The following is a 25,663-nucleotide window of genomic DNA, read 5'->3' on the forward strand; positions in this document are numbered from 1 at the left end:
ATGAGAGACATATAAAGAAAGATCAAAGCTAAGATTTTTCTTTGGATGAGCCCACTGTTATTTCATCTCTATGTAAAACCAACATGGAAAATACATAATTTATGATGAAGAAATTGATGTCCAGTTAAGAAACTAGAAATCCCCAAGTTGACTCACAAGTCTTATTCGAACCCAAACTTATAATCACAGGTATCACATTTCATTCCATTCAGCAGGAAGTAACGTCTAGTGTAATGTCAAACCCTGAATGGCATAAGGTTTAATCATCCATGGCCTCACGTGGCAAAGCCTGACTACTTCTTGGTCTGGCCTTGACCAGCCGCTGAGCCACCACCTTTACCTCCTCCGGTAGCTCCACCACCAGCTCCACCGGCTGGAGCACCTCCGGCTGGAGCACCTCCGGCTTCAACCGTCGAAACTTTAAACCTTTCATCTCTCAAATCTGGTGGGCCAAGATTGACCCCTCTCACTCTGACACGAGGTGAACCAGCACTGAGGCTCCTCTGCATAGTCATCGACTTTGCAGGAGGACGAGAATCTTGTTTGAATTGAGACATAGCGTCTCCGAGTTTGTTGAAGAAACCAAGAAAATCGTCTTTGGCTCCCCCTGGAAACATCTTCTTGAGCAGCTGTAGTTGTCCCACGTAAAGCTCTCTCATATACTCAAGTACCATCAAGACTCTCATGTCCATCCTCGATCCCTCATCATCATCACCATCATCAGCATAATCAACATCATTATGATGTTCTTCATAAATTCTGTGGTAGCTATCTCCCATATCGCTGTATTGTCTCTTCATACTCCCACTTCTTGACCTTGTGGATTCAGAATCATCGAACAATCCAAAGAAGAGACTGTTCTTGCAGTTGTTGTCTTCTTCGTTTTCTTCGTCCTTCGTGGAATGATAACTCAGAGAGTTAATGCTAAGATGTTTCTTCCCCATAGACAGACACCAATCTTCAGAAATTTTGATTTACCAAGTCTTTTGAGCAGCGTATCTTTGTTTTCTGTTTTGTTTTGTCTTGTTTAGAGTATGTTTCAAGATCTGAAGAAGAAAGCAAAAGGATCTTAGATATAAAAGGATGGAAGCAGGATAGATTTGGAAGCAAAAAATGAGTAGAAAGATGAGATTTGTTGCTTCTTCCCGAATCCCGACTTGTCAACACGACGTTGGCACGACTTCTTCAACGTTGACTAGATGGGTCCAAAGCATTTGAATTTTATTTTTTGTTGGGTTTTCGGCCAATCATTAGGTAGCAGTTGTATGTAATTTGTGGCATATTGTCACCATTCTTGAGTTGTTTCTTGGGAGAAGCTGCAACTTCGGAGATAAGTGCATACATTACACATTTATCATAATTTCAACGACGTGTAGAAGAAGTTAGGATTATATAAAAGAAAAATTTAAGTAAATTCAAACTGGCAAAAGGCCTATCTACTTATGTTTATGTTTGTGTCTGGTACTCTGGTGGCTCAAGTTCGGGAGGATAAAGTTTGCACGATAATACTAACTTGTATAGTTGTATAACTAAGCTATAGGATTATGTAGGTATAACTAAAATATGTGAAATTTAATTAATTTGGGACTAATCTTTTGTATTTTTATATATATATATATGCAACGAAAGTGTAACCAAATTCTGTTGCAATTACTATTTCCAACGAAAGACCATTCAAATTTTGAAAATTCAAGTCCTTACAATGTTGTTGCAAGAAAATTTGTAATGTAATCATAACACTTACAAAATTTGCTATAGAGGATTTCATTTGCAATTGCAACAAATGATTTGCATATTTTTTTTTTTGAAGAGAATGTAAAATTATATTCATCACCAAAAAAACAGCTGTTCTTTTTTACATTAGATGCAAAAAAAGTAAAATTTTGAAAGAAAGGTAGTTTTGAATGTTAAGCCTCCAAAGCTGCAAGCCAGGTGACTAGTGCCTCATTGTAGCGAGGTTGCAGAGTTCGAATCGAGTGTATCCGATTCCTCACTGTACGATCAATCAGCCTGCTCAAGGTCTGCGCTGTGTGATGGGGCTCGCCATGACGTCGCCCATTTCTTTCTTCCAAATCACAGAGATTGCTGTTTGAAAAGCATAGCGATACAGAAAGTTGCCAATAAAATCAGAACTGTTCTGAGTGAGAAGATCAACACAAGTGTTCCATTCCTCACTCCACCTCTGCTGCAAAAGTCCCTTTGTAATGAAATTCCACACCTGCATTGAAAAACTGCAGGAAAAGAAGAGATGATTGCGCGACTCGCCCTGTTGCATGCAGAGCATACACTGGTCCGATGCTCCAAAGTTCCACTGTCTAAGTCGATCCCCTGTGGCTAGTCTGTTGTGAACCGCTAGCCAAGCAATGAATGAGAACTTTGGTATTGCATTCTTAAACCATATGCCTTTGTACCAATCATTTCGAGAATAAGATTGTCGCAACTGCAGCCAAGTCTCTTTAGTTGAGAAGCTCGGTTTGAAATTACCATTAGACTGCCTCCAAATGATTTGCATATTTGGTTTGTAAATAACCGATCTTTTTGATTTTTGGCGGGATTGATCCTTCTTGCTCAGCAAACTCGTAATCCTATGGATTGCCATTTATCCTTCATATCTATTAATCCATAGCATCTTCTCCTGTTTCAAATTGTTTTTAGAGCATTATCTTCAGATTCATTTAAAATAATTCTGTTCATATATAAGACAAGTAGTGTAAACATTCTATTGTGTTCTGTTAATAATCAAAAACTTAAATATTAATACTCTCTATTCTTTTTTTTTTTTTTTTTTAAACTCTCTATTCTTCCTTATTCTAGAAAGCAATATGCGTGAGAAAGTCATATTATAATTCTTGACACACCTTTGTGGACTAAAATACTTGTCGGTTCCCAATAACGAAATATTGTTCGGTGTAGCTTTTGATCACAGTTATACATACCAAATTTTTTATATCATACAAATAATTTTTTTTCAAAAAGAACTATAATTTGAGCCTTCTTCGCTAATTTGTGGGGTAGGAGGAGCCAAAAAAAACTGGGAGAGAAAGACAAAAGAACATTATGCGCATTATCTCGTGTTACACAGAAAAGCAATTATCAATCATCCCTAAAATATGGCTCCAATGATAAAGAGCAATGGACCCACCAAAATAAATCTCTTTTTCAGTGCTTATCAAAATCACAAAGTATTCAAATCTTTAATTTGTTTTAAGTATGAACCAATTCACGTAAAGTTACAAAAGGCACTAAGACAAAACCGCACACGTATCCTTAGCCCACCATTGAACAGAGAGAATCTCCCATTTTCTTTTCTTCTTCTGCTCTAAACAAGCAATAGCTTTGTCTTCAGGCAAAGCAAGTCTTGGAAAGATGGTTCAGAGGAAGACTTGTCAAGCAATCGAATCATACAATCTCCAACCTGAAACCCGGTTTGGGCAAGAACATCTCAAGAGCCTTGGACCGGAGATGATGATGATGAAGAGGACAAAGACTAAGAGGATGCTTATAGACAACACTGTTTCTCAATCAGGTAAGCCACAAGCACCACCTAAGCATGATCTTGTTGTTAAAGTCACAGGCGGGTCACCTAATTACATGAAAGGCACCTCTAGTTCTGAGGCAAGGAAAGAGAACAAGAAAAGATTTAATCTTTCTAGGAATCAGAAGAACCAAACCGGTCTGAAACATGATTCTCGCTATGGAGTTAACAAAGAGAGATGTAGTAACAAGGCAGGTTCGAGGATCGTTAGAGGTTTCACAAAGGCTCCGAGTTTCAAGAGATGCTCACAGAGAGCTACTTGTTCTTCGACTCTGAAAGATTCCAAGTTTCCAGAGTACCTGATGCTTAACCATGGTGAAACTGATGATCAAGTTAATGGAACCTCTGTCTTGAAAGTCTGTCCTTACACGTATTGTTCACTCAACGGCCATCTTCATGCCGCACAGTACCCTCCTCTCAAAAGCTTTATATCCTTGAGGAGACGGAGTTTGAAGTCCCAAAAGAGTGTGAAAAGGGAAGCTTCTATGGAAGATTTTGTGGAGATCTATGGAGAGGAGAAGAAAGAGTGTGAGAATGGTAAAGAAGGAGCTTGTGAGATTGATATTGAGACCCAAATCTCGGAAACTGTCTCTGTAGGAGCACCTCGTTCTGAAACTGATTCTGATGAGTACTCGGATAGTGCAGAGATGGTTCAGAGGCTTTCAGAAGGTGATCATGGAACTGAGTTAGAAGAATCTGTTTTGGAGGAGAATCTAGTACGTGATGACTCTGTCAAAAAGATTCAAGAGACTTGTGAGGTTGATGACTACTCTGATAGTGCAGAGATGGTTATGTTCTCAGAAGGTGATCATGAATTTGAACTAAGAGAATCTGATTTGGAGGAGACTATAGTAGATGATGACTCTGTGAAAGAGATCCAAGAGACATGTGAGGTGGATGGTAACTCTGATTGCGCAGAGATGGTGAGGTTTGTAGAAGGTGATCATGACATCGAGTTAAAAGAATCTGACTTGGAGGAGACTCTTGCAGGTGACTCTGTGAAAGAGATCCAAGAGAAAGCAAACAAAGATGAAGAAGTTATCATTATGATGAAGAACTCAGAGGCAGATGAAGAGACTTTAAAGGATAAAGCTGAAGATTACAAAGACGAGTCTCAGGACCAAAATGATGATGTATTGATGATAGAGGAAACTGCAAAGGTTCTACTTAAGCAAGAAGAGTCAGATGCCACCATTTCATGGACTGTCAGATGCAACAAACCTGTTGCAGAGACGGAGGATTTGAGGGGATTTAACCCAAGAGAACCCAATTACCTTCCAGTTGTCTTGGATGCTGATAACGAAAAGGTTGACCTCAAGCATCAGGATATGGATGAGAGGAAAAACTCAGAGGATTGGATGTTTGATTATGCTCTGCAGCGTGCCGTTACCAGACTTTCCTCAGCGAGGAAGAGGAAAGTTGCATTGCTCGTCGAGGCATTTGAAACCGTGCAACCTATTATTAGAGAACCTGCACCGGTATTGAGTTATGGAAGACACCTTCAAACCTGCAATTAACAGAGGTAATTAACAAAAAGCCCTTATGACTTAGCTAATAAACCAAATCTCTTGCAAGTTCTGCTTCTGCTTATAAAAACCTTTATGCAGGTCAAGGGATGCTTGAAGAAATGCAACTAAAGGAAGGCAGATGACTTTGTTTACTTACTTTCGAGTTAAGAACCCAAGAGTAAAGGACCAAACTTTGATGGTTTATTACCTTAGCTCTTTGTGTGGTAGTTATGATTGATATTATGATATAGTTCTCCTTAATCTGTGAGGACAGTGTGTGCTTGCTTATGGGACAAACCGTATGCATCTTTTTAGTTCTGTGTAACTGGTTGAAATTTCGAATCAATCGAATGCTGTTGTTGTTGATTGTCATAAAACATTGACTGGTGATTTCAGCATCTAGAGCCTACGATTTCTATTGTTCTGTTAACTAGAATATGGCATGCTACAGTGTAGAAAACCAAGAACACAGTAACAATAAAAGGAATAGCAAGATCACAAGAGTATGAGAGTCTAAAACGAGAAACCTAGGAGTTAAAAAAAATTAACCCATACCATATACACTTGAGGATGTCCAGAAGAATAGAGCAGACGAAATCAATAGCTAAACACAAAACACCAAAAGCTGTTATAACTAGCAAAGCACATAGATCTAGACTTAAGGACTTGAAGGACTGAAACTCAATCCTTGGTGATCTTGCTGACAAGAGACTTGTGGATGTGAGGAATCACACCTCCTCCAGCAATTGTTCCTTTGATGAGAGTGTCAAGCTCCTCATCTCCTCTGATTGCAAGCTGCAAGTGCCTCGGAGTGATTCTCTTCACTTTCAAATCTTTGCTCGCATTTCCAGCTAACTCAAGAACTTCTGCAGTTAGGTATTCCAGAATTGATGCCGTGTAGACAGCAGCAGTGGCACCAACTCTTCCATGTGCTGATACTCTTGACTTGAGTTGGCGATGAATACGACCCACAGGAAACTGAAAGAAGACAATATCAGCATATAACTCAAGGCACAAAGTCAAGCTTCTCATTATCAGACAAATCTCTTCTTGTATATGTACACTCAAACTGCAAGTATCTAATAGTGCAAAACAACTAAATGATGTCTCGGTATGAGAATTTCTCTGAAATTGGAATGAAAATCTCACGAAGAGACAGACAAATCAGTTAGTTGCAAAAGCACTACACATTGTATATAGGTTACTTTAAAGATAGTAAGCACAAATTTTTTTTCACACGCAACTACAATAAGTGGATACAGAGAAATCAAGTTTGGGTGTGTTGATCTCCACAGAAAAAAAAGCAAGCTACTTTTCTCATAGAAAGAGAGAAAGCAAATATGCCTCTTTGCATTAAGATTACCAAAGTCCACAATCTCATTACATAAATCAAAAAAAGAAAGAAGCACATAAAACAATCTCGTTTCGATTTATCCTTAGATTCGTTTCTTCAAAACGTTCTTCTAATATCCCCAATTACATAAATAAAAAAGCCTAAAAAAATCACATCAAAATCAGAGCGACATGAATTACAAGACCTAGAAAGAGTTAAGAGGGATACCTGAATGCCGGCACGAGACGAGCGAGAGATTGATTTCTTCTTGACACTGTCTTTGTCTTTGTTAGATGCCGTCGTCTTCGCAGCTATAAGCCCCTTGCCGCCTTTCCCTGCCATTATCTTCAAGACCTAACAAAAGACGAGAGAATTTTAAAAAAGATCAGTATACAAAAGAAACTACCAGATCTGTCGTCGAAATCAAGAAGATTTTTCTATACCGATAGAAAAGATCCGAAGCGTTTAGTGTAGAACCTACCAATACAGAAACTACTTTAAATCGAAACGAGAGAAAGATAAGCGGAGCAAACCCTAACTCGGAGAGAGAGAGAAAGAGAAAGAAATACCTGAAAACGAGAGCGGGAAGAGAGAAATAAAAGTGGGAGGGAGACGAAAACGTGGCTTTGGTTTTGCTCCAAAAATTATGCGGGAGCTTTTAAATATTTTAGATTAGAGTTAGTGGGGCGGTTTCCAATTATCTCTGTTAAATCTGGTGGATTTTATCCGTAATCACCTCTTATTGTTTATGTAAATTTTACATATTTTTCTTTCAAAACTACACTTATTATTTTAAAATTTTTAATTTCATCTCCGTAATTTTGGTGAAAACATCTAAAGTCGTTTTAGTGTAAATTATTGACGCATTTTTATGTTATTAACCTAGTTTTTTTTTTTTTTTTTGCTACAAAGCTTTCTATTGAAATTGCCTGAGAATATAGATAATAATACAAAGGCCCATTAGGCTCAGTTTTTTAGTCAGCCCAAAAAAATAACAACAGAATTACAGAACCATATCTATAGTTTGGCATGTAATGTAAATGTATGCTATTTTCGAGGAGTACAATATTCAAGAAGGAATAAAGCAATGCAATTAGGTTAAGAATTTATATTAAAAAAAAAGATAGATCTTGTTTTTTTTTAAAAAAATTCCACAGCTTGTGTGCTATCGAGTATATCCCAATGTTACGTTAGATTAGATAGATCTTGGATCCTTTACAAAGATCTTGAACTTGTTGTGTTAACTGAAAATGCACCGGAAAATTTGTTACACGAAGATTTATCAATATTCTTGAAACTAACCGTAAATACTGCAATTTATTCAGTACTTTTTTCAAAAAAAAAAAAAAAAAATTCAGGAACCAAGATTTCATCCTATTCTTGCATTGGTACCATCCGACCATATGTAATAGTAATAGAGTATTAATTTGATGTAATATTCTAACGTTTGGCAAATTTTTCATCTACTTTTGCATCAATTATATATACTGTTGAGTGATAACTTGGGTCTAATTAGTGACATGAGTTATACCGTGTGTTAAGATTGAGTTATGAACCTAATTCACACTTAACTCACTAAATATTCATAAAAACAAACATTTTCAGGGAAATTATGCTGTGTCAATATTTCAAAGTTGGTTAATAAGTCGGATCGGCAAAGTTTAAAATTTTTAAATCATGAGACTTGCAAATTGCAACGCTTACAAGTGATAACTACGATGTACGGAGTACTAAAAATAGGCGAATATACGTACGTATATACAAGCAAAAGTACGTACAAGTACAACGAATACGGAGGGGCATTTCCGTCATCTATTTCCGCACTTTCGTTTCAACTTATTCCGGAGCAGTTTGTTAACAGACCCCGGAGTCGCCGACACGTCCTCTATCTGAAAGGGCTTCGAGGGTATTTTCGACCTTTTGAAACCAAGAGCATCGGATCTCAGCCGCTTGTCATGTGAAGAGCCAACACCGTTGATCTCACGACACGTGTCTCTCATCCCATTCAGATTTAGCTATTTTAACACGTAGGAAAACCACGTGTGCATCAATATCCTTTCCTCGTCTTTATAAAACCTCACAAAGCTTATCCTCTTCCTCTTCGTCGTCACAGATCACTAAGGAGTTTTTTGTTTTTTCCGTTTTCGAATTCAGTTTCCTTTCTTCTGGCGTTTTTTTGTTTCCTCTATCTTCTATCTCCGGCAATAATCTCGTCTCGTTGTAATGATTTCAAAGCTCAAAAGCATAAAGCCTGACGTTCTCTCGTCGTCGCGTATCTCGGAAACTTTAATATCCGTATCTAAAGAGTTAAAATAAAGCAATCTTCTTTCTTTTTTTTTTTTCCCGAAGTTGGCCCAAGTTTGAAGTTATTCCATACTTTATCTTGAAACTTAGATCATACTTTTGACAAATATTTGAGATCGGTTTTAGGATTTTCTCGTTTATTTGGGTATAATTCTGCTCAGATTGCGTTTCTTCCTTATCAGTTTCTTTTTTTTTTTTGATCTGGAAGCGAAGAACAATCATAAAAATTAGATCTTGGACTAATATCATGTTTCATTGATCTGAAATTTCTGTATAAAGTGGGATTTTTTTTTTCCTTTTTCGGTGTTCTGGTTTTTGAGTGATATCGCAATGCCGTTTAATACGAGAATCCAACCGATCGACTCCGATTTATCGGAAGAGCTACCTTTCCCGGAGCCGATGAAGCAAATGCCAAAATCGCGGCTGAAGCGTCTCTTTGAGCGTCAGTTCACTATGAAGAACGCATCGGAGAAATTTACCGTCGGCGATTTTCAGGCGCCGCTTTCAAGAGGCAATTCGGGAGATTTCGAGCCGAGCTCGGTCTGTTTGACGAAGATGGTTTTAAACTTCATCGAGGATAACAACGGCGAGAAACAGCGGTGTGGTCGTAGCCGATGCAGCAACTGCTTTACCGGGAGTGGCACGGAGAGCTCCGACGAAGAACCTGAATGGTCCGATGGTCTGAAATGTTCTTCCAGTGAAGCTTGCGAAATTCTCAAGGTATGACTTTTTTTGCCAATTTCTCTCGTCTCTAGGATTGTTCCATAAAGGGTAAAGCAGAAACCTTGATTAATTCAGATTCAACGTGTAGAGTTTGGTCCTTTGTACGAGCGTCTGTGAGAAGAATTTAATGGCCGATGTGACCAAGATTGTGGAAACTAGTAAGAATTGTAAGCGTAAAGACGAATCTTGCTTGAAAACTGTGGCCAATGGGTTGGTGAGCTTAGGATATGATGCGGCTCTGTGCAGATCTCGCTGGGAGAAATCACCTTCTTGTCCTGCTGGTATGATCTATAACTAATAACTCTCTCTTCTGGCAAATTTCTTGGTTCTGTTTTGGTCGCATGTTAATTGAAATATATCAAAATGGAGGATAGAACAGGGGGATCTTGACAGTGGAGTTGCTGTGTTTGTGAAATGAAACAGGGGAATACGAGTATGTGGACGTGATGATCGAAGGTGAAAGACTGTTGATTGACATTGATTTCAAGTCGAAATTCGAGATTGCTCGTGCAACAAAGACCTACAAGTCGATTCTGCAAACTCTGCCTTACATCTTTGTGGGCAAAGCGGATCGGTTGCAGAGGATCATCATGCTTATATCTAAAGCCGGAAAGCAGAGCCTAAAGAAGAAAGGACTTCATGTGCCGCCTTGGAGGAGAGTTGAGTATGTTAAATCAAAGTGGCTCTCTCCTTATGTTCGTGCAGATCAAAAGTCAGATGAAGAAGACAAGCAGGAACCAGTAGATATGTTAGCTAAATCGGTTGGTTCCATAGTCTTCGGTGTTTGAAGTTTGTGTGAAGCTCTATATACATATATTATATATGACATAAGCCTCTAGAGATGTCTGAGATAGAGGAGTAATCGAGTCCCTTATAGTTTTTGATGTAAGGGTATGAATCGATGAAGATCATACACTCATAGTGTGTCTCCCCTTATCTTTCTTTTTTTCTGGTGTAAGGGAGAGTGTGATCCGACTCTGTGACTCTGTCGTTTCTTTGTGAGATTATTATTATTATTATTGTGCTTGAGACATTCATAATCATTTGAGAAGAAAAAAATCTCCTATATATTGATTTGCGTACTTCAAATCTGATGCTCCTGTGAAGAATAGGTTGAAGCTTATAGGAATAAGAATTTAGAGTTAACAGATTTTAGAAAGGAGAAACAAAATTAGTAATTGATCTACTAAAGTGTTTCTACAGTTCTCGATGCTGATGTGAAGAAGAGGTGGTAATAAGCGATGTTAACACACCAACCCATATAGAACAACAAACTTGCTACTATTATAAAAACAGTTGACTATATTAAAAATGAAATCAAATTATAATGTCATGCATTACCTTGCATATTGTATTATCAATTTAAAACCTATGGATCTTCCTTGGCGTGGGGAGCAAGATCCTCGTTAATCAATTTAAAAACTGTTTTGAGTCGAACTCTGAGGTTAGTAACTATATATATTATCAAGTGTCAAACTTTGGGGACAATCCATAAACGACAAACCCAAAAGAGGCTATAGATAGTCCCCAAGGAACCAAGAAAGTCTCCATTTGTGTTGATATTGATAATGACAACAAGTTGAAGAAACATAGCTTGGAAGCCGAGAAGCGACTCAAAAAGGTGGACCAACATTATATCCACACAAGCCACAAGTACACAGAAACAAGAGTAAGTTTTTAAAAGATTGTACATATAACCCTGAAACTTAATCTCACTCAAAAGCCTTATATTATGGTCATTGAATAGCTTTACTTATTGTGGGCAGTCACAATGGGAGAGCTTATATGATGAGAAAAGACGCGCTGTCAATCGCTGTTCCTCGGCTGCAGCTTTCATTGACTGGTGCAACAAGCTGGTAGATAAATTGCAGAAGGCTCTTGAAAAGCTACCTACAACAGAAACAACAACAGAAGAAACCATTGATCATGTAATGCTAATCCAAACAAGCAATATCATTATGATCTTATAGATATGAGAACCAGCTCCAGATGTAACACAAATCTATCATAATCATAACCTTTAAACTTGCTTTGTGTATTTAGAACATGCAATTCTCGATGTTCAAAAGCGGTAAAACCTCAGCACAAGAAAACATGATGATATTTCGGCAGAAAGCAGAATGCCAGAAACTGAACAGTGAAGTAATAGGTGTTTTCAAAGATACCGACGATCAGGTATTGTTAATATTGTTAAGCTTAAACCCCCAAGATTCAAAATCTACTTACTAGTACCATTAGTGTCCTCTTAACTTTTTGTCTTTCCATATAATTAGCTCTACTACGTTCAACGAAAAATGCCAAGGATCGACAGCAGAAAAGCTGTACACGGTCTTCTAAAAAAAGGTTAAAGAGAAGAACAAATATCGAGACAAAGCTCTTTCAAATTGTACACTAGTTTGTAACTCAACTAATCATGAGAGTTTGAGAAAATCTGTGGAGCTGGAAATAAAAGTAAGACAAATCTCTTACTTTATTTGAGCACTAGCCTATCTTACTTTAGACCAACCAATGAGAATATGTTTGCAAATGAACTAGGTTCTGAAGAAGCTGATTAGAGAACTTTAAAAAGACTGGGAAGAAAAACTGCATGTAAAGCAATACGCAACGAATATACATAAAGATTTCACACAAAAGGTGAAGCGTCTAGAGGAGAAACGCGAACACTTATCGGGACAGTGGGACGATGAAAGGAAAGCCATGCTCGGGATGAAGAAAAAGAATGATAGGAGGATAGGTACATATCCAGAAGCGAAATAATGTATATCAAGATGTTGTTGATAAGTAACATGATGGGTTGTAAATGCAATGTATTAATTTGGGGCTTGGAGCCTTTCATTTTTCCTAAACCGTTCACCAAAATTTCAACTGCATAGTTTCACTACAAAGTTATGTTCCTTCGACTATAGAAAGACTTCGCAATCTTCAGCTATATAGTCATCAAGTGATTCTACCAAAGCAAAAGGTTTCTTTTAGAACTTAATTTCCAGAATTTGATCTCTCAAAATTGAAATTCCCAAAACGAAAAGATCAAGGTCAAAAGCAATTAACTTCAAATTAAGGGATTGAGACTAAATTAGCAAAGTTAGACCAAGCCAATGTAGATTAAACTAAACGATACTAATCAGGTGGCTGAATTAGTTCAGTAGCAAACAAATTAATCTAAAAAAAAGAATGGATAAAGACAATTAATTAGCAAGAAGGTAAACTTCCACGAAACAGCACAACAGTCACTATCCCTTGTTCTTTAAGCTTTGACTCAACATATCTAAGTCATTGCATAATACTTATAAAACAATAAAATGAAGAAATTCAACAACCAAGAACGTCATAAATAGCAGAACCAGATTTGGCCTCAAAGTCACTAACCTTTGGAATGGCATCATCATCATCATCTTCTCCAATCAAATTCATAGAAAAGGCACTTCTTGCCACCGGCCAATTTGCTCTGTCCTACACCGATCCAGATCAGAAATGGCTCATCAGAAAGCATCTAATTTCTTTCCTCCAAGATTTTCCAAATTTCGAGCTCTCTACTGATACTTTCAATCACAACAACGGAACCACTGTTCAACTATTTCGTCTTGAGGGCTCTCTACGTACTCGAAGCACCACTGTACAATTGACCATCTGGGTTCACGAGAACTACCCGTTGACGCCTCCAATGGTGTTTGTGAGCTCTAATTCCATGGCTCCGATTCGCACCAACCACCCATTCGTCAATTCTTCCGGTCTCACAAACTCAAATTACATCGAGACTTGGGAATACCCACGATGCAATTTACTCGATTTCATTCGAAACCTCAGGAGAGTCCTCGCGAATGATAACCCATTTGTACACAACGGTTCCGATTCCGATTCAATCCCAACCCAGATTCGATCGGTTTCAAGGCCTGAAGCCTTAGACAGATTAGCCACGAGTCTCCACTACGACGCATTGGCAATCATGGCGAGATCAGAGGAAGAGATTGAAAACCTATGGAAACTGCAATCGGAGGTGAAGAAGAGATCCGAATCGGTTACAAGGATCATCAGTGACCTTGAGGCCGAGAGGGAAAAACTCAAGGAGAGAGTTGCGAAGCTCAAAGACGATACCTTTGTCCTGGCGATCTGGGTGGAGACAAACTATCTCAAAGTGATGAACGCGACGTCAAAAGATATGGGAATCGAAGAAATGTTCCAAACGGAAGAAGATGATACTGAAGACGTGGAGAGCTTAGCTGCAGATGAGGCCATTGAAGACATGTTGAGTGCATTGGAAGAAGCATGGGAGAAGGGAGAGATAGAGATGGGTTCGTATCTGAGGCAAGTCAGAGTCTTGGCGAGAGAACAATTCTTCTGTAGATTTGTTTTATGTAAAAACTCAAACTTTCATATCTGAATTTTTTTTGTTGTTGCTAAATTACAATAGTGCCCTCGGGGTTATAACTTATGCTATGGTCAAATCGAAAAAACAAAAATTTGGATTTCGTCGTTGCCCCTTTGCTACGAAGCCTAGAATCCAGTGTTTTTCCATCTCAAACTAAGATCTCGTGCAACCTTTTTCCTTGGTCTCTGCGGGTGCACGATTCTTAACGTACACCCATCTCCCCAGGTTTCCTCCTTCTCCGAGATCCCTTCTTCTTCTGGGTTTGTCACAAATTGTGTTTAAACTGCAATCGGGGTACAAAACGGATCGTGTTCTATCTGGTCAAAACCATGGAGATTTCTCGCCGGACCTCTGTTTTGTTCTTGTCTCTCTGCCTCTTGTTGTCAACCTCTCTCTCGATCGAGAATTTTCACCAGGCGTAAGTGTGACTTCTTTTTCTTCTTGTTCTTGTTATTTTTCCCCAGGAAGCTCGTCAGATTTGCATTCTTTTAATGGGTATATCTAGTGTATCACAATTCTGTGTTAAAGTTTTAATTTTGTTCGTTTCTGGACTATACGACCGCATCTTGTAGTTGTAGCAATCAGTAAATAAATATACATTGTTGTTGGATCTCATTTAACGTATGGGATTGTTTCTTCACTGCAATCTGATGGAAAGAATTGCTTTTTTTTTCCGTTTTTGTTGTCTATTGCCTTTGGTTGCAAGAAGTGTTATCACTGTAGACCAGTAGCAATTTATTGTCATCAATTCTAGCTTTCCGTATGTGGGTAGGAAAACATATTTTTCAGCTTTTGATGATTGATTAGCCGTGATGGGCAAACACTTAAAGAATTTTTTTTTTTATGGGTCTTCTTAATACCAACTCCTCGTTGTTGCTAATGCAGTTTTCCTATTGTCGAACCTGATCCGAATCATACAAAGCTTCGTCTTAGCAGAGAAGGTTTGGAAGCAATTAGCAGAATCACAACTCCTATTGCTGCTGTTGCGGTATGTGAGAGTGGTGTTTGACTGATTATCTATTATTATCTGAACCTGGTTTTTTCAGACCAAGAAGTTTGTTACTTTTTCTTCTCACGTTTTGCTTGTTATTTCTTATGCTGTTGAAACGTTAGGTGATTGGCCCGTATCGTTCTGGAAAATCTTTTCTACTAAATCAGCTTCTTTCCCTTTCCTGTTATGAAGGTGCTTCTTATCGCAAATATGTGGGTTCTGCATTTTCTAACATTCTGTATAATCTCCTTTTAACTCATTATACTTTCAAATTCATCAGGTTTTGGTGTTGGGCACATGCGTGATACCAAAACAAAAGGTATTTCACCTACATGCTGAGGAAAAAATCACCCTCCAATTGCAAATATTTTCATGCTATTATAAGATTTAAACTTTCTGGTGGGAATCCACTTTATTATTGTAAACAGGTATTTGGGTCTGGGGAACACCACTAGAGCTAGAGATTGACGGAGTAAAAACTTCCATAATTTACCTCGACACTGAAGGATTTGAAAGTGTTGGAAAGTCAAATGTTTATGACGATCGGTACCTATAAAGTTTAATATTTGCACATCAAGACTTTGATTGCGGATTTGAATACTGAAATGATTATTTTTTTGCTGATTTTCAGGATATTTGCTCTAGCAACAGTTATGAGTTCTGTGCTTATCTATAATCTGCCTGAAACCGTAAGTTGTCCTGCCTCTGTTTTTGTTTGGATTGCTTATGTAACTAGGGACGTTGTAGTGTTATACTTATAACCGAAGGGAGTAAAACCTAATAGGGGTTTATTTATATGTCAATTACCATGCCATTAGTAAAACTAGTGACCAAATTGTATGAAAGGCCTAGGTAGTTCATCTTATAGAAGGGTTTGAAGCAAAAGTGAACTATAGGGTATCTAACAACTTATTGTGATGCTTCCGAGGTAGCAATCTTATATACAATTTCTTATGCCTTGGTTATAAAAAAAATCCATACTTTTTCGTTATTAACCTTAGTCATTTTAGCCAGATTCCTCCCTTTTTGTACTTTGTCTTTTGTGAATCACTAGCAATTCGGAATAGTTCCCGATCATGTTTTGTTGAACACTTCAATTCAGTTTGTGACATGCAAGCTCAAGGGAAGTTGAATGCGCTCTTGATGTTTTAGTAGGAAGTGTGTGTAACATAGAGTAATCAGTGTTTGAAAGAACAGTATCTACATTTCTCTCTCTGATATGAGTTCTCATCAGATCCGCGAAGCTGATATTTCTCGGCTCTCCTTTGCTGTTGAGTTGGCAGAAGAATTTTATGGAAGGTTTGTTCAATAGTACTCTGCATTTCTATCTTGTTAATATGCCTCTATGAATACTGACTAGGACCTCTCTTTTCATTGGCTCATGCAACGCGATTGGCAGAGTAAAGGTACTCCCTAATGCCGCTTCTGTTATCCTTGATCAATGAAAATCTTCAAATCTTTGTCTCTGATTTATATGCATATCCTGTAGGGACAAGATGTTGCTTTTGAACCGTCAAAGCTTCTGTGGCTTATTCAGCGCGATTTTCTGCGTAAGTGCAGGGTGCTTTTTTTTACAACAACATTCAGAATAGTCCAATCTAAATAGTGCTTAAATTCTATGTTTTTGTTTGCGGCTGATCCTGGGGTCCATTTCAATGTTCCAATTTTCTTTGAATTTGATGCAAGTGAGCTTGTCATGATTAACACTAATGCAACTTCATGCAGAAGGGAAATCGGTGAAGGAAATGGTGGATGAAGCTCTCAGACATGTCCCTAATGAAGATGGTCAGAGTTCCTTTTCCATTCTTAAACTGATGACCTAGACCATTTCTCAGGCGGCGGCCCTTGTTAATTGATTGTTATTTTTTTCTATTATGTTTTCAGGTAACAAAAATATTGACCAGGTATGTTCTTCTTAATTCTGTATCATACAAGTAATCATCATTAGTATCTCAGAAGTTGTTTTTGTTATCACCTTATTCAGGTTAACCAGATCCGGGATTCCCTGGCTATAATGGGTGACAACAGCACAGCCTTTAGCTTACCACAGGTAAGAAAATTGTATATTTTTGCATATTTGCCAACATGGAAACTTTAATCAAAATGGCTGTCTTTTTGCATGACACAAGGTTGTCTTTAAAGGTCTTTGCAATAGAAACTTTTTTTGTGTCATTATGGTTGTTACTTTTAAGCCATGCTGAACTGTACACAGAATCCTCACTTTTATGTGCTTGTTGAAGCCTTTAAGTTGTTTGGAGGAAATACTCTGCTTCTTTTTTATCTCACGTGGAATATTATGAAAAGATTATCTGATCTGACTCGAACGTGGATAGGTGTTTCTTTTGTGATAACGTTGCTCCTTATTTTTGTCATATAGCCCCATCTCATGCGGACGAAGCTCTGTGATCTGAAGGATGAGGACCTGGACTCCACCTATGTTGCAAGGCGTGATCAGTTGAAAAAGCTCGTTGCTAGTATTCTCCGCCCAAAGATTGTGCAAGGGAAAGCACTAAATGGAAAGGAATTTATTTCGTTCCTGGAACAGGTGAGTGTCCATGTTTCTATATGACTTCTTTCTCTGAATTTTTCAAAACAATGATATGAATGAGTGAAAGTTTTTCGTTGAGAAATCAAAAGGAATAAGTATGTGCTTTCTTTTGTTCTATTACATACGTTATTACGTGAATAGACATGGTTTTCTCTTCTCATGGGTGGATGTGCTTTCTGGCTTCTCTTAGTTATTCGGTAGTCTTGTGCTTGTTCTATTTAAGAAAAATGTTTAAATTTCCTGTACTGTTGCTCTTTGTTACTATATCAATTATCCCACTACATATTACGATTTTCTCATTTTTATACACGAGTGGATGTTTGTATCTATGATGGATTTGTTAGTTGTTACCTGATTTTTGATGAGCATAAGACACTTTCTTGATATGTAGCAGTACATATGGCTTATATATGCCTTCTATGATTACTATTGATATATTGCAATTCTGATTGCTTTAATTTGCAGATATTGGATGCCTTAAATAAAGGAGAGATCCCATCAACAGGGTCACTAGTTGAGGTTTTCAATAAAGGTATTGTTGAGAGATGTGTGAAGCTGTACAATGAGAGGATGGTAAGGTTGCGGCTACCTATGTCGGAAGAATCTCTCCAAACTGCCCATGAAACGGCACATGATGAAGCTATAAAGGCATTTGATGCACAGCATTTTGGCAGACAGCATGCAAAGAAATCTGTCGATCAGTTGGATGAACAAATGCAGGAGGTATGAATTTCTATTATTTGACTTTCCAAAGAGTAGCTTAGTCGATGAAACGGAGGGATATCTGAAATTCGTGCAGGCAGATTTTGGTAGTCTGCTTTATCTAAATTTTCCAAATTTTTACCATCTTACACATTCTTGTAGGTATATAAGAATTTTGTTCTTGCAAATGAATACCAATCGTCAAAACTCTGTGAGGCGCTATATACAAAGTGTGAAGATGACATGGACCACTTACAAGCTCTCCGACTCCCTTCCATGGCTAAATTTAATGCAGGTTTCGTGTACTGCAACCAAAGTTTTGAACACCAATGTGTTGGTCCTTCGAAACAAAATTATGAGCAAAGGTTAACTAAGGTAATATATACACAACGTTGTTCTTGAAGTATTGAATTTTCAATTGGAACAGTTCATACTATGCTAGCTTATTGGATTTCTATGTAGGGCTGCAATACCTTTTATGTTATTTTCAACACTAATAGAATATATCATCTTCTGCATTCCACCAAAATCAGGTTTGTAAGAACAAACTATATTGGAATTTTACATTAAACAGTGACGCTGTTTGTGTGCAGATGATGGGAAAGGCACGGTCTTTGTTCATCAAAGAATACAACAACCGACTGTTCAACTGGCTGGTTGCGTTCTCGCTTGTAATGGTAGTTGTCGGCCGGTTCATTATAAAATTCATTTTATTAGAAATGGCGGCATGGATACTTTTCATATTCTTGGAGACATACACAAGGATGTTTTGGACTGCAGAGTCTCTTTATTACAACCCTGTCTGGCATTTCATCGTTGGGACCTGGGAGACTGTCGTGTACAGTCCAGTTCTCGACTTGGACAGGTAACAACAAGTCCTGAACAAAATCTGACGAAAACTTTCTCTCAATCTCTCTGCTTATCTAATTTGTTTGTGTATTTCTGGTGATCAAGATGGGCAATTCCTATAGTCTGCATTATTGCAATGTTTGTGCTTTACTGGCGGTGTTATGGAAAGAGGAAACATGGGTCTAGTTGGCTTCTTCCGATGTACAACACTCAGAAGAATGGTCGGAACAGGGAACGGTCAGAGTAAACACATTGCTCCTTCCCCTTTATAACTTATAGCATCTTCTCGGGCATGCTCGTTGTTTTTATCACCCGAAGCTCTCTGCCCGTTACTACCAATTTTTTGGACGCGGAAGAATTCAAGTAAAATGTGAAGAAGAACCGAGAGGATGATTGATCCAAGTTGGTTTAGATTGATGCCTGTATTCACTGAACTCTGTACCATTTACACAGAATTACCTTTGTAATGTTTAACTTAATATACATATATGGTTGGGATCTGTTTTATACTCTCTCCGTCACGGCTAAAAAAGCCTAGTCTTTTATTTTCTTTATTCAAAATCTAACTAGCAGTTACATCTCCTGTTTGTACATATAGCCGTCTCCATGTGTGCAGAATCAAACCTTAACTGTACTTTCAACATAAGCTGCTTTTCAATATTCATTGTTGGCAACTTGAAAAGTATGTTTTATTTATCCGAACTCTATTTTTCATGTTTTTGGTTTTTCCCTTTTAGCAAAAATATTAGAACAAGACAGAGACACCAAGAGCAGTAGTTAAGTTAGACAAAAAGGCAGGCAGATCTGAGGCTGATGCAGCCGTCACAAGCTTCCCGTCACTCACACATCCCTTTGACTCAACAGCCTCACCTCCAGCTACCTTCACCATCACCTTCATCCCTTTGCCACTCGCGCATCGCTTCCCCTGGAATATTGCAAAGAGAAGCATCACATGACCAAGAAAAGCTACTGGTTTCCGCTTGTAACACGGGATTTGATAAACAATACGAGAAACAGGGCTTTATATAGCCATTATATTCATCAAACTACATAAAAAGCCAACATCACATTTTCTAATATCAAGGCCAAGAAATTACGGTTCACTACAAGATCACTATCCCATTCAGCACAAGTTTTTGCGCCGTCTAATTTGTATATCAGCTCGATCTAGTTGATGCATAACTATTTCCTCCAACAGCGTTTTCTGTTTTTCTTCCCACAAAACCTAGAAACCAGTGCTAATCTTTACCTCCCCAAAAGGAAAGACTAAAAGATGCAAATGATTTACCTTAAGAACACCGGTGGCTGCAAGTAGCAATTTACCCTGTCCAATGGCTGCAAAAACCTTATCTTTCTCTGCAAACTTCTTGACCAAAGCAACAGCCTTTTCACTCATCACCAGTAGCTCAGGTGATCTCCCTCCCGGAACAACTACACAATCATAATCATCCACACATATATCGTCCCACGATGCAGTCACAGGGAAGTTGTGTCCTCGCTTCTCCGCAGAAAGCTGCCTTCCCTCCTCGAGGTCGTAAACCACTGTTGCACACATCTCTCCCTGCTTCTTGTTCGGTGTCACTGCATCAACTTTACATCCTAAAGCTTGGAGTGCTCTAAATGGTACATTGATCCCATAGTCTTCTACATAGTCCTTAAAAGAATCAACATAAACAAAATATGATTCAAACATAAAACATTTTCCACTCGATTTACATTCTCCTAGCGAATCTGATGATCTAAAACAAGAGATCGTGAATCACCCATTTACTGAGAAATTGGAACTTACTCCAATAAGGAAAAGCACAGAAGCTGGATTCTCCTTCAAGCTCGAGATCTTTGCGCCGAGAGAATCGAGCAAAAGCTTAATCCCGTGACCAAGCGTGGGCCATCCAACCGTGCTCACAAAATTCCCGTCCTTGACGCAATCGGTGATATCAAACATGCTCTGGATCCCTGGCTGTTGCCACCACGCGCCGCCGGAGAGCTCGATCAGAGGCTTCATGCTTTCGAACGCAGTGCACTTCACACCTCCGGCGAGAATTCCGGCAGCCATCAGCATAACCTGGCTGTGGCAGCTGGTGAAGATCAGTTTCTTCGATGCGGCGAATCGAGCCACGAGGTCGACGCATTTCTCGTCGGCGCTGAGAATCTCCGTGAAACGTCCGCCGGGAATGATGACGACGTCGTAATTCTCCGGGATGACGTCATCGAAGTTGGCGTTTAGAGTCAACTGGTCAACGATCAGCTCGGTGTATAGCTTTTTTATACACAAAAATCAAAATTGAGTTATCAGAAGAAATCTCACAAAATTTTCAAAATTGTGTAGCCAAGTGAAAGATGGATACTGGATAGCAAAGTGGGGAAAATGGAACCTCGAGGCCCAAGAAATCGTGGGCCGCCATAACGCAGCGATCACCGGCGATGCGGTTGGGTGAAACGCAGTGAACGCTAACGCCAAACGATTGGAGAACGTAGAGAGGAACCACCGTCTCGTAGGCTTCCATGTAGTCTCCGCATAACAGTAAAGCCGATTTCTGAACCGCCGATCCCATCTTTAAAATGTCTGTACCGAACAAAACTACTCTAATGATCATTCATTTTGTTTATCTAATATATACACACAACTATTTAGTTTTTTTCTTTTTTTTTTAAATCATATATATTGGTAAATGACATGTGGGACTTTTGGATCCTCCTTATCCCCACCAACTCAGTTTCACCTACTTTTTTAGCCGTTTCAAAGTCCAGTTGTTCAAGTTCATATTATTACATATACATTATATATACAAGTATCTGAGTATCATAACTCTTTTAATGGTAATTTAACCTATCTAGTAGCTGGGCGAGTATACTGCTGCATCAACTAGTTACTAGTGGGGATGGATTTTGTATTGTAATGCACACATGCACACTCGTCGAAAGAAGCTAAGCTAGACTCCGAGCCGTGACTATTTGTTGAAAAAATATGTAATTGCCTTAAGCCACAATAAAATGAAAAATTACAGGAGTTTTCAAAGTAAATTTTTTTTTTTCTTTCTAATCGCATTTGCACACGGTTGTGATTGCATGTGGTAGACACCCACAACAATTATATAATATCTATTGAACAAATAAAAAATCTTATTAGATCATATTAATCATATCGACTTAATTTTTTATATAAAATTTGTATATCATAAGGTATCAGCTTTAATTGCTCCTCTCGAGTTAAGGACAAAAAAATTGAAATGGTCTTCAAATGATAAATTGTGTTATCCGTTACTTGTTTGTGTTATCCGTTACTTGATTGTGTTATCCGTTACTTGTTATATGTGATAACATATGAAGCAACTGGCCAGATATTAGATACTAGCTAAATAAATGCTGATCCCTATCTTATAAGTACTAATTCCATTGATTTTATTCACTTGCAATCATAACGTTATACATACATTCTACTTATAACATTGGACATATATATATATATATATATATATAAACCCGAAATTATTCACGCGCGCAAACGATAACTTACATCATGACGAACCAATGAACCAACCATGCAGTAGTACTGTAGATATGTGTAGTTTATTTTATTCATATTATACGACACAAAGTGATCATGTGGTCCATAAGCTAGTCTAGCCGATGGTAGGGACTTTGACGACGATACCGTTTCTATCAACCCTAACCCTGACCCGGTCGCACCTGAAGTCAGCAGTCACCGGAATTCCATCCAAAATCACGACTGCATCGACACTCGTGTTCTCTTTTTCTATTACCGAAGCGGCATATTCTCCATTTGTTCCCACAAGCTCCGGCCATGCGTTCTTCCCTGTGAGCAGTCAAAGACGCAGATCAATCATTTTTTTACATTTGGCCATTTAGAGACCAATAAGTCCATCACTCGATGATTTAAACTATTGCCAATAGTTGTAAGAAGAAAAAAAATTAACATTATCAATCCGAAGCCGCAATAATATCAAATTATTAACAATAAACAAAACTTACCATGACATTCGGACGACATTTTTCTTCCCCTAGTATTTCTTTAGTGTTGTGATGTCTTTGCTATGCTCGTCTTTAGAAATTTGAGTCTAATTTATAGAACCGGATACGTTTGTGTCGGTGTCGGTGTCGTCGGTGAGCTTGAAATTCAAAGTCAACAAATTTGACTAACCAGTTTTAAAATCCACTCCTTTGACATTTATAATTTGATGGATAAGCTTTGAAATTTATATATTTTTGGTATATTTCTTCTTTGTTCTGCTAACGACCTTTTTGGTGAAGCTTTGAAAATTTTAAATTTATAATCGATATTCAAACTTTGACTTAGATAAAAATAGACCATTTTTATAATCATGGTGGATTGGTGTTTATTAACATATTGAATAGACTACTACATTCATGGTTCCTGATGCTTTTTATCAGGAATGATGTTCTTACAAGTCATTTTGCTGAAAAGTTGTCTTCTACGTATATACCGGGAACAAGATACAACTTGAAAAGCAAAAATAATGATAATTTTGAAAGAAAACGAAGGTGAAGGAAATATTCCGAATGCTGACTGTATTCTGGTTGTTAATTTTTTTTATTACGTTAAGTTTTTATCTTTTTGGTTACAATTTTTTCATTAATTAATAAATTATATGAAAATCTACAAGAAATCAAATTAGAACCAAGGACAACCAAAACAAAATATGAACCAAGCCTAATTCTGCCAACATTCTAGTAAAGGGGATCCAAGCCTTGACCCCAATTGTTCCAAAACCAGACATTTGTTAATAATTTTCAGATAGGAGAAGATTCTTGTAACAATTATATCCAGAGGGAGAGTTGTTCCTTGGTGAAACCTTACGTGTATTGCATTTTCGCCAAAACTCATACAGGGATTGGGAGACCAAAATTGGAACTAAATAAGTTTCTTGCAAAAAAAAATAATAATAATTCAATTGGGAAATTGGAGATTTGGAAAAGTTAAATTAAAGTTGAGTTGGAAATAATTCAATGCTCACCCTCAGACTTAGATACTATATAGCACCATTGTTTTTTATTCTTTACTTGCAAACCAGATAAATTGCTTAATACATCTTTGGGACATAATAACATAAGTAATATCCGGCGAACGAACACCGAAATTACTCAAGCAAACGATATTACATCAATTACCACTAACCACACACTGTCTTCATATTACGCATAGCAATCTTCAATTGTCCATATACATGGTCTAACCGGCGGTAGGGACTTTGATGACCATACGGTTTCCATCAACCCAAACCCTAACGCGGTTGCAGTTGAGGTATGGCTGCACCGGAGTTCCATCCAGAAACACAGCAACATCGAGCGTCGGGTTCTCTCTTTTTATCACCGAAGCCGCATAGTCTCCATTTGTTCCCTCGAGCTCCGGCCATGTGGTCTTCCCTGTGTGCGGTCAAAGCAAACCATATTAAACCGGTATCTCTAAATTTTGCATTTTATAGATCAATAAGTCGATTTCCATGGAATCAAACAATGTTATTCATACTAATACTGTGCCTGTCACCAGTTCATCTATATGTATTTGGTTGTATATTTATTATTTGGTTATATATTTTTTTTTATCGAAGAGACACTTTAAAATCTTATTTCCATTTGTAGCCATATCAGAACATTAGCTTAAAGTCAAAAATAATAGATTAGACGTGCACGGAAAGAAGGTGATGTAAGAAAAATCAGTTAAAGGGCTGGAAGAATATCAAATTATGAACAATAAAGAATAAAGATGAAAGAAAAACCAATATAAGGACAATATTGTGGCGCCATTTTTCTTCCCCTTTGATTTGTTTCTATACTTGCGATGATGTTTTCAGCTGCTGTGCTTGTTTTCGAGAATTTTAGTCCAATTTATAGAAATGGATATACGTTACTTACTCGTGAAACCAAAAGTTCATTGTAGTATCTTTGAATTAGCTAGCCAATTAGGTGTAGTATGTTTTCCTTGTTGCGTAGCACGTGCATGGTGAATAAAGGAACGGTTAGTCAACTTAATTAATAGAACATTATCTTAGAAACAGAAAAGATTGAGGCAGAGAGAGATAGTAAACTAATCTTAAGAGTAGAATAATAGTCCTGATGATAATTTCCCCTTCTTTTCTCATACATTGTCACATGTAGATGTAAAATTTTAATGTTTCTACACACTGATTGCAAGAAACAAGTCCATAGCAAATCAATATCTATTTTGATATGTATCACGTCGTTTTAACACGTCCATCAGATAAACCGTATTCCATATGATTAAGACGTCTAATGAACGGGAAATTCTAAACCAAAGTTTAATCTAATTCACGAATCATATGAAAAATCGAATATTTTTTGTAATTTGACGGTAGATCTATCTTCTGCGCAATCAAAAGTCTTGTGTTGCTGGATCTGACGTTAACCATCCAGATTTATTGTATGAATATGGTCGTAAAGTTGACAATAAACAAGGTCTGACTAGCCTTAATTAAAATGGAAGGATATTCAAACTTGGAGGATTTGTCTGATCAGACCTCACTCTCTCTCGGGCCTATTATTAGCGGGCCTATTATTAGCGGGCCTATTATTAGCGGGCCTATTATTAGCGGGCCTATTGGGCCTGTTATATAAAATGAGCCCATTTAGCTTTAACACGTCGCTTGTCAGTTGTGTAGAGCTCATATTCTCTGGGGGGCTAGTTTTAGCCACATTTTTTAAAAGACAAAAAAAAAACGTGAAAAGGAGATATAATTTCCCGCGCATCACACACTCAAAGTGGCGCCAAAATCGAGCGAGTGACTGAAATACCGAGATTAGATC

At 37.9% G+C, this 25,663-nt stretch overlaps 9 protein-coding genes across 11 annotated transcripts; 4 read left to right on the forward strand and 5 right to left on the reverse strand.

The window, feature by feature from the left end:
- Nucleotides 1–38: 38 nt before the first annotated feature.
- LOC112090246 lies at nt 39–1,080 on the reverse strand. Its single transcript, XM_024161101.1, has one exon. The coding sequence runs from the start codon at nt 942–944 to the stop codon at nt 294–296; it is 651 nt and encodes a 216-aa protein (XP_024016869.1). The 5' UTR covers nt 945–1,080; the 3' UTR covers nt 39–293.
- A 2,157-nt stretch (nt 1,081–3,237) lies between these two features.
- LOC18026678 (calmodulin binding protein PICBP) lies at nt 3,238–5,463 on the forward strand. The gene is made up of 2 exons (XM_006411041.2): nt 3,238–5,057; nt 5,143–5,463. Exon 1 carries the CDS (start codon nt 3,367–3,369, stop codon nt 5,050–5,052), a length of 1,686 nt encoding a protein of 561 aa, XP_006411104.1. The 5' UTR covers nt 3,238–3,366; the 3' UTR covers nt 5,053–5,057; nt 5,143–5,463.
- A 65-nt stretch (nt 5,464–5,528) lies between these two features.
- LOC18026679 (probable histone H2A variant 2) lies at nt 5,529–6,991 on the reverse strand. 3 transcript variants are annotated; one of them, XM_024160958.1, is made up of 4 exons: nt 6,946–6,967; nt 6,820–6,853; nt 6,605–6,730; nt 5,529–6,021 (listed from the first exon to the last, which is right to left on the reverse strand). In XM_024160958.1, exons 3-4 carry the CDS (start codon nt 6,716–6,718, stop codon nt 5,725–5,727), a joined length of 411 nt encoding a protein of 136 aa, XP_024016726.1. In that variant the 5' UTR covers nt 6,719–6,730; nt 6,820–6,853; nt 6,946–6,967; the 3' UTR covers nt 5,529–5,724. The 3 variants fall into 3 exon arrangements, with proteins under 3 accessions (XP_024016726.1, XP_024016727.1, XP_006411105.1); XM_024160959.1 differs by lacking the exon at nt 6,820–6,853 and having other exon boundaries at nt 6,946–6,991; XM_006411042.2 differs by lacking the exons at nt 6,820–6,853; nt 6,946–6,967 and adding an exon at nt 6,858–6,939.
- A 1,473-nt stretch (nt 6,992–8,464) lies between these two features.
- LOC112081624 lies at nt 8,465–10,462 on the forward strand. The gene is made up of 3 exons (XM_024148419.1): nt 8,465–9,400; nt 9,492–9,684; nt 9,827–10,462. The coding sequence occupies exons 1-3, from the start codon at nt 9,011–9,013 to the stop codon at nt 10,189–10,191; spliced, it is 948 nt and encodes a 315-aa protein (XP_024004187.1). The 5' UTR covers nt 8,465–9,010; the 3' UTR covers nt 10,192–10,462.
- A 312-nt stretch (nt 10,463–10,774) lies between these two features.
- Nucleotides 10,775–12,160, forward strand: LOC18026680. The gene is given in 7 exon segments (XM_024148396.1): nt 10,775–10,808; nt 10,915–11,072; nt 11,170–11,331; nt 11,447–11,578; nt 11,677–11,746; nt 11,799–11,854; nt 11,939–12,160. Coding segments are annotated over 7 exon segments (834 nt in total).
- Nucleotides 12,161–12,749: 589 nt separating this feature from the next.
- LOC18026682 lies at nt 12,750–19,361 on the forward strand. The gene is made up of 18 exons (XM_006411045.2): nt 12,750–13,755; nt 13,995–14,187; nt 14,655–14,757; nt 14,883–14,952; nt 15,041–15,079; nt 15,189–15,306; nt 15,392–15,449; nt 15,995–16,059; nt 16,160–16,166; nt 16,250–16,310; nt 16,486–16,545; nt 16,645–16,664; nt 16,745–16,810; nt 17,138–17,305; nt 17,774–18,031; nt 18,173–18,385; nt 18,604–18,875; nt 18,965–19,361. Exons 1-18 carry the CDS (start codon nt 12,777–12,779, stop codon nt 19,104–19,106), a joined length of 2,892 nt encoding a protein of 963 aa, XP_006411108.2. The 5' UTR covers nt 12,750–12,776; the 3' UTR covers nt 19,107–19,361.
- Nucleotides 19,362–19,494: 133 nt separating this feature from the next.
- Nucleotides 19,495–21,478, reverse strand: LOC18026683 (DJ-1 protein homolog E). The gene is made up of 4 exons (XM_006411047.2): nt 21,235–21,478; nt 20,649–21,119; nt 20,148–20,513; nt 19,495–19,784 (listed from the first exon to the last, which is right to left on the reverse strand). Exons 1-4 carry the CDS (start codon nt 21,454–21,456, stop codon nt 19,605–19,607), a joined length of 1,239 nt encoding a protein of 412 aa, XP_006411110.2. The 5' UTR covers nt 21,457–21,478; the 3' UTR covers nt 19,495–19,604.
- A 757-nt stretch (nt 21,479–22,235) lies between these two features.
- Nucleotides 22,236–22,921, reverse strand: LOC18026684 (protease inhibitor HPI). The gene is made up of 2 exons (XM_006411048.2): nt 22,853–22,921; nt 22,236–22,676 (listed from the first exon to the last, which is right to left on the reverse strand). Exons 1-2 carry the CDS (start codon nt 22,869–22,871, stop codon nt 22,483–22,485), a joined length of 213 nt encoding a protein of 70 aa, XP_006411111.1. The 5' UTR covers nt 22,872–22,921; the 3' UTR covers nt 22,236–22,482.
- A 947-nt stretch (nt 22,922–23,868) lies between these two features.
- On the reverse strand, nt 23,869–24,694 carry LOC112081478 (protease inhibitor HPI-like). Its single transcript, XM_024148205.1, has 2 exons — nt 24,619–24,694; nt 23,869–24,265 (listed from the first exon to the last, which is right to left on the reverse strand). Exons 1-2 carry the CDS (start codon nt 24,644–24,646, stop codon nt 24,072–24,074), a joined length of 222 nt encoding a protein of 73 aa, XP_024003973.1. The 5' UTR covers nt 24,647–24,694; the 3' UTR covers nt 23,869–24,071.
- Between the last annotated feature and the right edge of the window lie 969 nt (nt 24,695–25,663).

Source organism: Eutrema salsugineum, unplaced genomic scaffold, assembly GCF_000478725.1.
Source record: "Eutrema salsugineum unplaced genomic scaffold, Eutsalg1_0 scaffold_10, whole genome shotgun sequence".
Lineage (NCBI taxonomy): Eukaryota > Viridiplantae > Streptophyta > Magnoliopsida > Brassicales > Brassicaceae > Eutrema > Eutrema salsugineum.